At 33.8% G+C, this 17338-nt stretch overlaps 1 protein-coding gene across 1 annotated transcript in view; it reads left to right on the forward strand.

The window, feature by feature from the left end:
• The window catches only part of F13A1 (coagulation factor XIII A chain), a 190398-nt gene that overhangs the window by 99750 nt on the left and 73310 nt on the right, over positions 1-17338 (forward strand). The window contains exon 6 of the mRNA XM_051970733.1: positions 1115-1222. Coding sequence (XP_051826693.1) covers positions 1115-1222 — 108 coding nt within the window. The remainder of the gene's footprint in view (positions 1-1114; positions 1223-17338) is intronic.

Below are 17338 nucleotides of genomic sequence, written 5' to 3' on the forward strand. Positions count from 1 at the left end.
TTCTTGAACAAAACTATTCCACCCACTCAGAGGAAGTGCATGCATTCCTTATTGTAGGAAGATCATAGAATGGCTGGACAGGACATTAGGGGCTTCTCTAGTCCAAGTCCTTTCTTTTATAGAGAAGGAAAGGTCCAGACAGGTTAATAATGTGTACAAGGTCACTTTTGATAGAAAGGAGCAAAGTTAGAAGTTGAACTAAGATTTTATCTACCTCCACTCCTGGTTTTGTGCTCTTTTTGTTACTCCACAGCACACATAATGTATAGCTGAATATCATGATATTAATTGTTGCCTCTAACCAGCATAGATAATGCTGGTACTTTCCATGCTTCAGTAATTTTTTCTAAGCAGATTGAATTGTATTATTGGGCATTCCCTTTGAAAAAGAAATTCATCTCTATCTGGATCTATCTGTCTTCTTGTTGATGCTGGGACCCATCTTGTCTATCTTGTCTCTGAAGAGAAGAAGCTTTAGATGTGTATGCTCCAGTTAAACTCACTTATTTTTTCAAAATATAATCTAAATAAACCAGAAATTTTTCAAAGTGAGAACCTAAGAATCAGTTTATTTTTAAAACTCACAAGGACTTGTGTTGTTTTTGAGGTTTAGAAAAGTTAGTAAATCATTCATTGTTTAGCCTTGGGCATTCTAACAGACATGCTTGAAGAATCCTCTGAAATGAATAGGCCATTTTCAGAAAGACTTAAATTTCATGTTCATTAAATAGGGAGGTACTTTTGTAATTATCTTGTAATTGTAATTGTAACAGCTATGGTTTAGTATGCTATTAATTTTAGACATATTAAGTTTTATGTACAGTATCTTAGACATAGTTGGTAATTAATAGATATTTGTGGGATTTAATTTAGTTTAAAAATATCATTATCACCTTTCATATTCAGGCCTCTACCTTGAAAATTAGAATATTTTCCTCTTTTATCAGAGCATTTCTCACTAAATATGGTGATTAATATATATATTTTTAAAACCTAGGTTTCCAAACATTGGACTAAAATACAATTTTGCTTTATCTATTTTTAGGCAAAGAACATTTGCTCTCCCAAATAGATATTAAGCCGTTTAAAAATGTTTTTCTTTCTTATTACATAGTTTGAAGATGGCATCCTGGATGCTTGCCTGTACATAATGGACAAAGCACAAATGGATCTTTCTGGACGGAAGAACCCAGTGAAAGTCAGTCGTGTTGCATCTGCAATGGTAAGCAATTAAAATATCAGTGATTATAGTATATCAGATGTGATTTCTTCAATCTGACTCAGAATTGCCACAATTAAAAACTATCAAAATGATGAACTTGTGAGTAAATTTTGGGTAAATGTTCCAATGATGATTACTCTTGGGATTTTTTTAATATGAGTTGAAAAAAAGTGATTTCTTTTCAACTGTTTCATATTCCTTATATTTCTGGTGATTGAAGAAAGATGATGAATAATAATCTGAACAAGTGATTCTTAAAATCAGTTTGATTTTGTTGCCAAATATGATCATGTCAATGCCATAGACAATGGCTATAATCAATCAATCTGTTGTATTGTGAAAGGAATAAAGATGATTAATAATAACCAGTATTTGCATAGTACTTTAAAATTTACAAAGCACATTTGATCCTTATAACAATTCTAGGTGTGATTTTTTTTATCCCCATTTAACAAATAAGAAAACCAAAGTGGAGAGAGAGGGTCACAGAAACTAGGTGTTTAACATAGGATTAGAACATAGGTCCAACTCAAGTACTTAATTTATTAGTTATTCAACTAATACAAAAGAATCATGCTACCTCATCTCTTTGAACAAAGACTTTTCTAGTCTAGTTGTAGATGTGAGACATCTGTGAATTAAATAATTAACAATTTTTTTTTAAATAATGCAAGATAAGATGCTATTTGTGTGGGAAAATGTCATCACATGATATAGTCCATAGAAAGCCAGCTTTGAAATAAAAAAGAATGAATTGAAGTCCTTTTTCTGATACTATATTTGTAACCACAAGCAAGTCATTAGAATTCTCAATGACCCCAAGCAACTCCTTACATTTATATGAATTGCATCTGTATGGCAAAATGAGTTTCTACACTGGGAGTTCCCCACACCAATTTTATAAATTGTGTCTATTTCAGCTATATCTTCAAAAGGCTTATGGGGCGAGAAAGTGCCATGGTTTGGAGTCATAAGATTACAAATCTATAGGGATTAATTTGAAATTAATATTTAGGAATAAATCTGCTTTTTTATTGATAAGCAGGATATGTCTAAACTTGATTTATGTAAACTTTACTAATATCTTTTCATGCTCCTTTCCTGCTACACAAACCCCAAATCCATTCTGAGGTAGGAAAAGCCCAGTGCTTCTCAATTTTATTTTCATTCTTTACTTCCAGTTGTTCAGTTACCTACTTTTTTTTTTTCAGGAAGTTTAAGGTCAGAAGTTATCTTTGTGAAGTATAGGATGCCCAATAATCAATTTTTGAAAATATTTGTTTCTCCGCTGAGCTCTTTTTAGGAGGAACTCATTAGCAATCATTCCTACCCTCTAAAGTTTTCATTTTAAGACACATAGTAATTATATGTTCTAACATGAAGAGAACACACATACCATAAGCAAACAGGGACTGGATAGAGAGAAAACATTTTTAAGTCAGGTAAAAGATAAGTTAAATATTCACATTATGTTTAGGAGGGTAAATAAAACATAGGAGAGTTTTATCTCTGCTCTCTAGCTTAGTCAAGAAAAAAAATCATGAAAGATGTGTAATTCAGAAGGTACTTGTATGTAGAAGTGATGAGAGGTTCTGGAAAAATGGTTGAAGCTCAGCAAAAATGGGGCAGGAATGGGATTATAAGAAGTATATTGTGCAGCTGAATATGTACTATCCTCTGAAGCAGGTGCTATATTTTCCCCATTTAATTTCAGGAAGGTGAGGCAGACAAATTAAGTGAATTGCTCTAAATCACACATCTAGTAAATGTCTAAGGATTTGAACTGAGGATTCTAAGCCCAGATCTACTGGGAAACCTGGCTGCCTCTAACTAGGAGTACATGATGATAAATTGATTCTTCCTCAAACTTTCTTAAGATTATATTCTTTAGATGAGGAAACTTGCTGATAGACATTGTGAATTTTTTTTCATTAATTTAAAAAATTACTGTCTTATGCAAACCAGTACAATTAGGAAGCAAACACCAAATGATCTTAATACTACATGCAGAGACACTTAGCCAAGCTGAAACTCTGAGTCTCAGATCAAGGAAATAATCCTAATGTAAACTATACATTTGTATTAATCACACAATGTCAATGAAGTTTCAGACTGGGAAATTTAACACTGCATAAAATTCAATTCACGGATTTCTATCTAGCAGTTGGTAGAAATGGTTTGAGATCATTACTACTGCCCTGAGTTCCTTGGACAAGACATGTTCTCCAAATTCAGTCCAGTTTGAAAAATTAAAATATTGAAAATATTCATATAGGACTAAGAATAACATTTTTAAATTTGAGAATGTATTTAATCAACTTAGAAACTTTTCTTATTCCTTTAAAACTCTGAGTAGTTTTAGTGAAATGAAGAAAAGTAGACAAACCAACAAATTTGCTTCTAATGCAGGTAGTCTTGGAAGTGTCTTGGAATGTAAATTCAAAATGAACCCCTAGTGAAATCTTGACTACAGTTGAGTCCTTTGACGTCACAGGATAGGATAGGGGTTAAGGGCACAGCATTCCCTAAATCTGGAAAATCTGTGGAAAAAAAATTTTGGTTTTCCCTTGATATCAGGGAGCTCTGAATTTTTTCATTTTTCTTTCATGGGGTATTTATATTACCTTATAGTATATAGTATACTATATTGCATATAGTATATAGTTTATAGTATTTATAGTATAAAATTTGGGTTGATAATGTGCAAAATTATACATAAATTTTACGCATTTCTGAATTTCTAAACATTTTCTGTGTTATCTTCTAGCCTTCACATGTCATCTGCCATTTTTGCAAAATTCCCATGTTATTTCTTATGTCAATATTTGACATATGGAAATTGCCATGGGGAAAGTTGTGATCTGGAAGGAATAACTCTATATCATGGCTGGACAAGTTCCTAAGGCTTCCACCTGCTAAATGGAACAGTGTGCACTTTCCTCATAAACAAAGAAATATTCAGATAATGACTATCACTGAAGCAGCATAGAGGGGTGGATGGAGTCATGAGTAAATCAGTTGTCAGTTATTATGCACTTATTATTTGCCAAGCACTTTACTAGGTGCTGAAGATAAAGACTGGACTTGGGATTTCCCACTAAGGAAATTCCCTTAGCCAGTTCCAGAGGGCAACTCTTCAACTTAGTCTTAGGAATTTCCTGGGTCCTCTAGAGGATAAGTAACTTGCCCAGGTCATAGAATCACTATGTGTCATAAGCAAGACTTGAACCTGAGTTTTTAGGGATAGCTCTCAGTCTACTTCTCCATGTTGCCTTTGTGTAGTAGACCCTGGGATTCAAAAGCAAAAATAAAACAGGAACACCTAAATTTAAGGGTGTTTTATTTTTAATTTATGAAATAAAACACGCATTTCCAAAGTATAGTTTAATTAAAAAAAAAAGATGACTGTACATGAAATTGAAATTTATTTTGTACGACTTGCCTTTCCTTTCAATATATGATAAAATTTATAATAAAATTATCATATTTTTCTTGTTTTTCATTCCTCCCTCTACCCTAAAGATGACTACCATTAGACACCAATAGTTTATATATATATATATATATATATATATATATATATATATATATATATATATGAAAAAATGTGTATATCAAATTATTCTTTACATATTTCTATTTATCAGTTATTTCTCTGGATGCAGATGGTATTTTTCTTCATATGTCCATTATTATTAATTGGATTATTTATACTGATATTTCCTACTGGAGGGACCCTAGGCAAAGCATTTAATCTCTGAGTCTTAGGCAACTTCTTAAGATCTATTTGCAGACTAATAGAAGGATTGCATATTTAACTACTTCAGCCCAACAAAGCTAAATTTGGAGAGGTTCATAACCAGAAGTGTGGTTAGCAACTGAAGAAATTTTCTTCTTGACCACAGCCATTCACAAAGACTTCCTAATAAAACATGGAGGAAAAGTTGTCTCTGAGAAAAATGAGTACCCACATGGATGAAATATAAGATTCTTGGAATGCTGATGTAAATATTTGTGTTTTACCAAAATCTCATCATAAATCAGATGTATTCCTTGGTGGTTGACTAGCCCATCATACTTCAGTTCCTCTTGGTCAAGGGAAGGGAACATTTGGTTTACTTTTCATAGTTGGTCCAGATGCCCGAGTCCCCAAAGCCTAGATAGTTGACTTCTCTTCAAAACATTTGTAGCCTTTTCCTTGTGGTTTTCTTTTCTTTTCTTTTTTTTTCTTCATTCTCTATTACTGTAAATTCAATATTTCCTCTGGATCCCTTCACTGAGTCCTCCAGTTTCCCTGTAATGTGAAAGGGGAATCATTTATAACCTTGACTGCTGGAGCTAAATGGACTTTCCCAGAAGAAAAAGAGCATCTCAGAGCTGAAACATTTTTGCTTGGGTGCCGAGAGATAAGACCAAAATATTGTGCTTAGGAACTGGGCTAGACATGCTACAGATATTGCAAACCAATTTTTCTTTAGGTTGAGAGGTATGTGTTACCAAAAAAGGATCTTTTTAAAAAAATAAGTTTTCTAGACAAATTTACTACCCATCTTCCTTAAATCCCAGGACTTAGCTATTGTTTTCTTTCCTCTTCATTTCTCACATGGTGTTCACCACCAAAGCTGAATATTTTATGCCATCTGAAAACTAATCTCACTCATATGGCATTAATGAAATAAAAGTAACTAGCCTTAAATTATTGCAAAGGAAACAGATGTGGGTAAAGGGTTCTTAACCACAAAGTCATAACAGTCCTGTAATGATATATCCTGACAACTTGAATCTAGTGTAGAGGAAAGAGAGTGGTATTGATGATAACTAGCTCTTAGTTCTATATGGATCCCTGCCCCTTCCTTCCTGCTTCAAAATGGCTATTCCAGGATTAGCTATGGAACAGGAAAAATTCCTCACCACTAAATGCTATCATCATTGCTACTATTGTTCCTTAACATTTCTTGAATGTCATTGATGGATCCCAAGATTCCTTACCAGTACCACCATTGCTTTGGGTTAAAATAATAGGAACTATTAATTTTGCAAAAAATTCAAATAATCTTAAAGCTGTAAGGAATCTTGAGAAGAACTTAACAGACATTGACAATCTTTTAAAAGAGGAAAGTCATTTGAGGTAATAATCTTAGAGCACAAACTTTTAAAGAGCCTTAAAATAAATATTAAGGCTTCTATATGGCACAGTGGATAGAGTGACAGACCTGAGTCAAGAAGACCCAAATTCAAATCTGACCTCAGACACTTACTAGCTATGTGATGTTGGGCAAGTCATTTGATTCCATTTGCTCAGTTCCTCATCCATAATATGAGCTAGAAAAGGATGTAACAAGCCAATCCAGTATCTTTCCCAAAAAAATCCCAAATGAGATCACAAAGAGTTGAAAATGACTAACAATCACAAAATAAATATTATGTCACATATATTGTCCCTAGCACAGTGCTTGCATAAAGTGGATACTCAATAAATACTTATTGAATTAAATTGAGTATTTCATTAATGGTGGAGAAATTTCATACCAATTTCATCTAGTTAATATATAATTTAATTATTCCATTTTATTTATACAAGAAGATATATAATCAAAGCACCATATATTTATTCATCATCTCCACAAATATTTTGTTATTATGCTATAAAATGTGCTACAAATAATGTAGGGATTAGAGGAAGAATTGAAATTCCTATAGCTTTCTCTCAATTAAGTATTAAATAATTTATCTAATTAGAAAATATTTCCTAGAAAGACTGATTCTAAAAGAATATGGTTATATAAAAAGAAAGAAATATAAATATATAGATATTTCTACAAATAGATACTAATATACATGTACATGTATATGTATTCATGGATATATAGATATACTCATATATGTACATCAAAAGATATTTACATGAGAAGTCCATAGAGTAGGGGGAGTGAAACATAGTAGGATCATGTTAGAGAGGGAACTTTTCCCTTTCTATCATTTCCTCTGTCTTTCTAGTATTTAATATCTCTTTGGCTATTAGCTCTCTGCTATTTACAGCATGCTTCAATGTCCCCTCTTTTTAATCTTCATTTGCCCTTGCAGTCTCCACAACTCTTTCCCTATGTCCTTCTTCCTTTTCAGTGACAGGCTTTTAGAAGTAGCTATCTGTACTCATTGTATTAACCTCCTCACATCTCACTCACTTTTCTGCCCCTTGGCCATTGTGCTATTGAAACTATTCCATTCAAGGCTAGTGATGATTTCTTATTTGCTAAATTCAATGATCTCTCCTCAATACTCATCCTTTGTAATATTTCTGCACTGTTGACCAACACTCTTCTTGAATACTCTCTCTTATTTATGTTTTCCTCTTTTCTGGTTCTCCTACTGGTCTTTCACTTTCTCCTCAATCTTTTTTGCTGGATTGTTTTTTAATTCATCCCCTATTGCATCCCAGAACTTTTACTTTTCTTTACTCACTAATGCAATATTTTAATGATCTCATCAGCCCCCATAGATTTAATTGCCAGCTCTATATAGATTGTTCCCAAATACATTCAGCCAGCCATTATCACCTGAAAGCAATCCTTCATCATCAAATATCTGCTGAATATCTTGTGGGTTACCCATAAACAATAACTGGACTGTTGGAGCTGAAAGTCCCAGGTATTATAGTTCAGGTTTCTGGTGGAAAAAAGGTAGAGATAATGCTTCGAGTATAAGTTGTATGGTCAGAGCAGTTCAAGAATAGAGAAGTAGTTCTGATGGCAAAAAATGATGGCAAAAGGGCATCAAAATAAACTTCCACCTTATAACTTTACTTAAAGCCATCTCTGGAGTAGGCGCTAGTATTTTTAATCAGGTGACAGTGGGATTGGAGTGAAGGATAAAGATGGAGAATCCAGTTAATGAAGGTGTTATTACTGTCTAATTGGGAAGTAGAGGAGGAAGGAAATGAGAATTTATTATATGCCATTATTATTATAGGTCAGCAGAGGGTCTTCCCCTCCAAATTAATATGTGTGTGTGTGTGTGTGTGTGTGTGTGTGTGTGTGTGTGTGTGTGATGGTAAATTGGGCCATCAGTTTTTACCTAGTTCTTAGTTATTGAATGGGCATGGCGTCCGTTTGTCGGACCTTAATTTAGATATATAATATAAAGTCATCTACAGCATCCTGAGCCATTGCCAGGTTGATGACTTTGCACAGCTCTGCTTCACTTAATTCTAATCCATGAGCAAGTCAAGATATCATCCTTGTGATGTCATTGGTCTTTTTTGAGGACAAAGGACAAATAACAACTATATATCAGGTAGTGAAGTGCTGTACAAATATTATCTCATTTGATCCTCACAACAACCCTATGAGGTAGTTATTATTATCAGCATTTTGTAGCTTGCAGAAACTGAGGCAGATAGAAACTATGTCTTGCCCAGTGATACTCAGCTAGTAAGTGTCTAAAGTCAGATCTTTCTGATTCTAGACCCAACAGTCTATACACTCTATTTCATGACTGCCTCTTGGAAGCCTAGTTGGCTGTATGACCTTTTACAGGAGAGAATCACTTATTTTCCTTATTTTCTCATCTGTAAAATGAGGAAGTTGAAGTATTAGTTAATCTCTTAGGTTTTCCCCAATATTAAGATTCTATGATTCTAGCCTTTTTCCCTTGTGGTAAATCCAAATGAACAGCTCATGAAAGAGGAAGACTTCCTGCTGAAAATTGGTTTATTTTGCAATTAATTAGGGGAAAATATGACTCTTATTTGACTTTTATTTTTTTCAAAGAAATCCTCAATTTAAATATGGTCCTTGGCCTTTTCTCTACAACATTTATATACAACAACAAAATATAGTGAACATTGAAAAGATAATTTTGTAAGAAAATGGGGTATAAAAGTCACATACTTTAAAAATCTAGTACTTTATATTACTGCTAAATGAGAAGTTCCTTTTTCCCTTGAGATTCACACATTTATTTTTAACCCTGGTCTTTTGCTAATATTGAGCCATGTTTCTATCATTAATCCACATTAATCTCCTGTCTAATAGAGCCTTCTGGGAACTTACTCAAGGCTTCAATTTTGTTTTTAACTAGTTAGTGAAAGAAATGTTTCTTAGCACTCTAACATTTCCTGAGCTCAAACTACTTAATCAAACTGACTATTGCTGAAGGTGAGGAGTAGGAGTATTTAAAAGGGGGAGACAAGAAAAAACTGACCCAATGTGAGTGCCAGATGGGGATCATTGATATCAAAAAGTGTATGGCCTCTGAAATTAGCTTGATCTTCTGGTGCCTCTTAGGATTGCAATTTAAGGGCTTAGAAATAGATTAATTACTGATATTCATAGTGTCACCAGTATGTAAAATTTTATCTCATACAATCTCTATAACAATTTTATAAAGTAAATATTATGATTTTATATTATGGTTTTTATATTACATTACATATATAATATATTATTCCATATTACATTATGGTTTTTATATTATATTACATATATAATATAATGTGTTATATTATATATTATATTATAATTTTACAAATGAGAAAAGTGAGTCTCAGAGGTCTTACATATTACATGCTCAATTTCCAGAGCGGGCAAATAACAAAAGTGAGATTCAAATCCAGGTCCCTCCTAATTCCAATCATGTCACAATATCCCATTAGGATAAAAGTAATGTTTTACTTTGTGATTCTGACCCCTGTAATCTAAATGTTAATGCTTATCAACCATGACAGGATAGAAATTTCATTCCTACTATCACTGGAAGGATTTCTATGGAGGCACACTTCCCAAAAGCACAAACTATATCATCAAGAAGCTCTAAGGTCAGAAAATGAGGTTGATTGTTCATGAAGCAAGGCTAAAAACTATCAGATTGATGTGTCAAATTCTGTACTGGTACTTATGGAATATCCAAAAGACTGGGAGAAGAAATTCTTATCCTGAAGTCTGTGATTTTATCTTTTTTTTTTTTTTTTTCCCTGAGGCAGTTGTGACTTGCCCAGGGTCACACAGCTAGGAAGTGTTAAGTGTCTAAGCTCAGACTTGAACTCAGGTCCTCCTGACTTCGGAGTGTTCTATCCACTGCAACAACTAGCCGCCCTGATCTTATTTTTTTAAATAAAATTTTGATAATTATATTTCAACATAATTGGTTTTCTTTGTAATTCTATACATTTAATTTTTTACATTTAAAAACATGATTTTAATTAGGTGTCAAAGGTAATACAAAAAAGGATAAGACCCTCTGACTTAAAAGAAGACCTTTAAGGCATTGAGTGGATCATTTATGGAAGATTTTTGGAAGGCCATGAAAAAGATTCACTCAAAATTGAAAGAGGAAGATGGATTTAAAATTTTATTATCAGAAGAGAACCCACTTGTAGATCCATTAAAGAATTGAAGTATTGGAAGTTCTTAATAACAATCTATAACAGTCTATAGACTGAAACAGCAGAAATTAACCATAAACTTTGTTCTCAGATCTTTGGGGAAGATGGAGTATGTGTGGAATAAGACCAAACTTTAACCATCTTCCAAAAAATTACCTCAGGACTATAGCATTTGGGAAAAAAAAAAAGTCCCCCCAGTCTCCCTCTCTTGCCCTCTGTTCCCTTTCACTATTAAATTCAACTACATACTACTTCAGCATCTTTTATACTTATTCCTCCAATGTTTCTATTTTCCTAATATTCCCAGTCCTGGGTCACCACTATTTAGAGTCATGTGAAGTAATGAAAGAGATAGATACTAAATCAATCTGATCAAGTCTGTTACAAATTTGTGTAAAATAACCTTGGTTTTGCCCTTGATACTGCACAAACATCTTTTTTCTCAATCTCTAACTGTCTTAGTTACCCTGTCCAGAGTGTGTTCCCAACCAACTCTATGTCTACTGCCTCACCATCAGCAAATAGCCTCAATATCTACTTTATAGGAAAGATTAATGTTATTCAGTATTAACTCCCTCAGGACTCCCTTCATACCATAAAATATTTCCATTTCTTCCTTTTTCTACCCAATTGTAAAGAATAAACCTGACTGCTTCCTTGCCAAAGCCAACTACATAATCTGGACCCTAAATCCTATTCGTTTACAAATGCTCCCTGCTATCCCCCTGCTGATCTTAGATATCTCCCTCTCCATTACCCCATTCATCTGCAAACGTCCTTCTTTTGACCCTTCTAGCTCCTTAAGCTATTACTGTCTTTTCTCTCTTCTACTCTTCACTGATAAGATCCTAGAGGATGTAGCCCCATGATCTGAAAAAATCTGCATAAAAGGTTATCTTCCCTTTGTACCAAAGAAGTCTGAATTATTATGGTATTTACCAATAAAATATGTTGATATTATAAAATATTTTACATATTTTTATACATTTCTGAGTTTCTAAACTTTTTCCTCTGACATCTGCTCTATTCTACAAAATTCCCCAAAATTCCCATTTAATTTCTCATGATGACCCATGACATATTGAAATGTCATTGGGAAAGTCATTGAAGGGATAAGTGTACTGAGATCTCAAATCAAATCTAACATGTTCAAATCTGAACTCATAATTTCTCTCACAACCTAGTCTTCCTTCTAACTTCTTCATTTTTATTTTTATCCTCCTAATCACCAACATTGAAATCTTGGTTGTCTTTAGTACTTCCCTATCCCTCCCATTCCATTTTCAATTGGTCATCAAATATTAAAGATTCTACCTCCACAAAATCTTCCTTTTCATTCTTACTTTTACATCGCTAGATCAGACAATGGCTAAAACTGGTCTCTATGCTACAATATCTTCTCTCTATATCCTATATACCACTGTCAGAGTAATCTTGCAAATATATAAGTCTAATCCACTTAATATTTATTAAGTGCCTACATGGAGCAGGCACTACACTAAAAACTGGGGATACAATTAATAAAAATAAAAGCAAAAACAAGTCTGATCATGTTACTTCCCTATTCATGATCCTTCAGTAACTCTCCTTTATCTAAACTAAAAACTTCTATTTTCTAATGGGTTCTCCTTCATTTACTTTCTCTGATCCTTTCAACTAAAAACGACTCTACTCTCCTTGATCCCTCATGCATTCATGTGACCCTCATTCTAACTCATATTTTACCTATACACATGTCTCACCCCATCACTAATTTAAAGTGTCTTGAAGGAAAGAATAATGACATTTTTCACCTTTGAATTCTCACTGTCTAGAACAGTGCTTTGCACAGAGTAGGTGGTTAATAAATATTTGCTGATTTTGTTAAATTGTGTTTTTTTTTTCCAAAAGAGAAAAGATCTTTCTCACACACTTCTATTATCCCAGCAACATTAGGATGAACCAACCTTTACTCTAAATAGAGAAAGAGATGGAGAGAGAGAGAGAGAGAGAGAGAGAGAGAGAGAGAGAGAGAGAGAGAGAGAGAGAGAGAGAGAAAGGCTTTTTCTTGAGGTAAAAGCCAGCAAAGTAACAATGCTTCTATTTCTGGTTAAACAGCTAGGTTTCTCAATTATGAAGGTTAAATTTCTTATGGTTTCACTCCCTGTATTTTTAGCAGAAATACAGACATTTATTACAAGTCATCTCTTGAATACAATAATCACAGTCAATCTCAGTGTCCATGTTTCCAGAATTGCTTCCTGGAATGAGGTTTCAATACTACATCTATTTTATAATCACGGTCTATTTCTGAAGCATGGGAATATGATTTTCAGTGCTCCCTTCCTGCCGTGAAGTTGGTTGTTGTTCTGATCTCCTGGGACAGGCATCCTGCAGCTAATGGATAGAAACAGAGCAGGACACTTTTTGCCCTTTAGAATGTGGTGTGACAGCTTTATGCAATTTACCTTTCCTTCCTTCTAAATTCTCTTTCCTTCCTTCAGCCTCTGTATTTCCATATCTACTTTTACTTTTAATTGCTATTTTCTATGAATTTGATAAATGATAGTCTAGATGAGGAGGCTTTGTTATGGTTAGTGACAGAGACAATTACCTATTTATGTGTATATTATAAAAAATTTTCTTATTACAGTCATTCTTTCCAAAACCTTGTAGAAGGAAGGCTATAAGCCTGGGAGCAGGTGTTTACCCCTTATTCTTGGATGTAGGATTACAACATAGGGGGTCTGTATGCATATCATTGTATTCTTGATTATTCATACTCCAAAAAGACCAGATTGAATAGCCAGGGTGAGAGAGAAGTAGCAGAAGAATGCCTTTTTTTTTTTTTTTAGGGTGTACTGGATAACAGGGCTACCCTAAGTAAAATTGTGAGCCAGAAGAATAAACAAGTAATTAATCAAGAAGTGCTTATAAACCATCTACTAGGTGCCCTGGGAGTAGAGAGGCAAAAAAGAAATAGTTTTTGCCATCAAGGAAAATATATTCTATCAAGGAGGCAATATGCACATGCATAAGGATATTAAAATATATACAATATCAATACAAAATATTTGATAATTTGGGGAAAGATAACTCTGGCAATGAGGGAGATGGGGAAAGGTTACATGAAGATGATGCTTGAATTGAGCTTTGAAGGAAGCAAGGGATTCTAAGAGATAAAAGTAAGTAGGGATAAAAGCAAATGGTGGGAAAGCCTATTATACAAAGGTTTGGGAGAGGAGAAATGGGCTGTCATTTGTGAGGAAAGCAGGAAAATCATGTTGACTAGGCTAGGATGCATGAAGGGATATAATATGATAAGACTAGAAAAGTAGCTGAGAGACAGGCTGTGAAAGCTCTTCAATATCAATCAGAGGAATTTGTCATTAACATAGAAGTAATAGGGAGCCACTGGGTAGTTGAACACTGAGTAGCTGGAGTCAGGAAAACCTAGACTCAGGCATTTAATAACTGTGTGATCCTGGACATGTTACATAAGCCTGTTTGCCTTAGTTTCTCCTCTAAAATGAGCTGGAAAAGGAAACGGCAAACCCCTCCAATGTCTGCCAAGAAAAACCCAAATGGGGTCACAGAGAGTCAGACATGACTGAAAAATAACTGAACAACAAGAAGAATTTTTCAGTAGAAGGGTTACATGGTCAAATTCATACTTTCAGGAAAATCACTTTGGCAGTTATGTAAAGGACTGATTAGATAGACAGAAGAAACTAGATTTAATGAAACCATAGGAAGTTTTTGAAAGATCAAGAGGTGATGAATACATGAACTAAGTTGTTAGCCAAATGAGTAGAGAGAAGAGCACAGTTGTGGAAAATGTTGGGAAATAGATTTAGCAAATAATTGCATATATGGAGTAAGGAATAGAAAATAACTCAAAAGTTGTGAACTTGAGTGACCTGGAAGACTAGTGATATCATTCCAGAACATAACTTCTAAAAACATGCTTACGAAGAATAGAATAATTTTTAAAATATAACTAAAAAGTAATCTTATGAGAGATTTCATACTCAAATGAAAAATACTTTTAAATGTTTACAATTTACATATGACAGGTGAATGTATTAAGAACTGGAATATGTTAAGTCCTAAGATGATCCATTAGACTAGTGCTTTATGTGTCCAGCTTTCAAATAGTTGTGTTTTGTGTACATCTGTACACTATCTGCCCTGTCTGAAAAAATTTAATGATAATTATAACTTCTATTTTTGTTGTGTCATATTGTATTATGTCATTCATTCATATGGTCAACAAACATCTAGTGTCTTCTTTGTGTAGCACTGTGTTAGAAGAGATTTAAAGATCAATGAAATGTGGGCCTTGCTTTATAGAAATTTATAATTTAGTAAGTCTCTAGGTCTATATCGAATTGCAACTGAAATTCATCTAAATTTTAGTATTTTAGTAAAATTAGTAAAATAGCATTATTAATAAAATATTAGTAAAATGATAGTAATTTAAAGCATCAAAAGAAATAATATATGCAAAGTACTTTGATTTATGTGTAAGTTATCATCATTATTATTAACTGAAACATTTGATCTGGTGATGAAACAATATATGGCATGGCACTACATGGTAAGAACCTAGATACATTGGTCCTAGTGTGTATCCTGAAAAGATAGCCCCAGAGAAATGAAAAGGACTAGGTCTTCCTGACTCTCAGGTCGACCTTGAATCCATTAGTCTCTCACTATCTCTGTCTTGTAGAGTTACTAATCTGCCTCAGTAAAGAGGGTTTCTATCCCCAGGAGTTCCCTATGCTAGAGAAAGAGTAGGCATGAAAAACAACAAATACTAAATTTACATAACCTTGGACAATCAATGAGTAAAAAAAAGCTTCAAAAATGAAAGGGCAAAGAGAGATTATATTGGCCAGATAAAACTCCACTTGTGAGGACAGAATAAGATATGACATAAAGTACTTTGGAAAACTTAAAGCATTATATAAGTGCTAGATTATTGTTATTGTTAGAGGCTGACTCCATTGCACGATTTCCCTAGAATCAGTTCTGCTTTAAATCTGAGATTTAAAAGTCCACTCTACAATGGTACCCAGAATCTCATTTGGAAGATGAGATCTCAAGATCAAGGGTGGTCTTGCCATGATGCATTGAATCCTTCATAGCAAGTCATTCAGAGAGTTAACAATTTGCAAGGAGAAGGAATAGCCTGTCCTTGAAGTGTTCCTCCCCAAACAGATCTCCCTGGTTAAGGAGGTGGATATCACCCTACCCTTTGGGTTTGTCAGGAAAGACATATCACTTTCAATCTCTGGGCTCTCTGGAAGTCGATTTTCTAATTAGAAAACAGTAGCTAATCCAGCCAAATACTTTTAAATGAGAGTTGTGATTTATCTAGCAACAGGGGAACAGTCCAGCAGTAATATAATTAAAAGGTCTGTAGTAGAAAGAGATTTTTTTTTTCATACTCTTCCCTATGGCCTCAACTGATTGGGTTCAACTTGCTGCTATAAAAAGTTATGCTAATTAATGACTATCTGTTTAAAAATTAGTCATTAACAAAGCTTTTGTCCCTTTACCTGGTATGGACTCTCATAGTTCTGAATGGCAAGACAAGTGATCATTGAGTACCAGAAAACATTGTCTATGTACTCTATATGACAAGGATAAATAATATGCTCTATCAATTTGACCTTCTTAACAATAGCTGCATATTGCTACATAATCAATTCAGCTTCAAGGATGACAATGAAAATGATGATTATGAAGATAATGAGAAGGATTTGAGCATTCTACAATGTAATCATTTCATGGTTGTTTCCAAAAGAGTGAGTTTGCAATTAATTACTCACTTAATTCCGCCTTAGTCAAATCGAATTGTTTCACCAAAATGCTCAATTGTCTAGCCATGTTTAAATTATTAGTATAGTAGTCTAGTTTCTCCCTTATTTTGCAATGAATAAACATAGTTTCAAATGGAAGAGTCCTGGTGGGTCTAAATGGGGAACTGTAATGGCCATGTGGAGAAAGCTCATTAAAACTGGTACCTTAGGGGAGTGCACCACTGTTATAAGTACATCCTACCTTTCAATAGCCAGTTTGCCCAAAATCTAAGAGCTTCTGAAACATGACTTAAGAAGATTATCCTCTCATGCCTTAGGTGTTTTCTACTGGTATTTTTCATATCCTCTCATTTCTGTGCTCTTAGGGCAACATCTTCCTAAGTTTGATAAGAATGGATGCTTATATTCAGAATTGACATTCCATGTAACTTCAAGGATGATTGCCCACTTTAGGAAAGATGAAAGCAATGAAGACTAGAGAAAGGATAAATAAACTTCAAAAGTATTACCTGTTGCTAACTGCCAATGAAAGAAACTCAAAAACCATGCCCCTAAAGCTGGCAAAAAAAGAACAATTCTTCATGTGTCACATATGTAGTTTGTATGAGAATCTTAGAAATATTAGATAAAACCCCTCTTTGATCAGATGCCATAGCTTCATTTGGAAAGGACACTAATTTCTAGAGCCTATGAGACTACTCATTTAGTACTAGAAGTCACATTATACCAATTGCCCTCAATGTTACCCCAAAAAGGTTGGTTTTACTTTAAATGTTTTCATGACTCCATAATGCAACCAATCTTCCTTTTGCTCTCCAACAGTAACAGTTATTTCACTTTTGTCTTCATGCCTTGTGGCACATAGTAGGAGCTGAATAAATATCTGTTGATTGATTTCTAGCCTTTTTCTTATTATTATCTTAAATA

Source organism: Antechinus flavipes, chromosome 1 (assembly GCF_016432865.1).
Source record: "Antechinus flavipes isolate AdamAnt ecotype Samford, QLD, Australia chromosome 1, AdamAnt_v2, whole genome shotgun sequence".
In the NCBI taxonomy this organism is placed as follows: domain Eukaryota; kingdom Metazoa; phylum Chordata; class Mammalia; order Dasyuromorphia; family Dasyuridae; genus Antechinus; species Antechinus flavipes.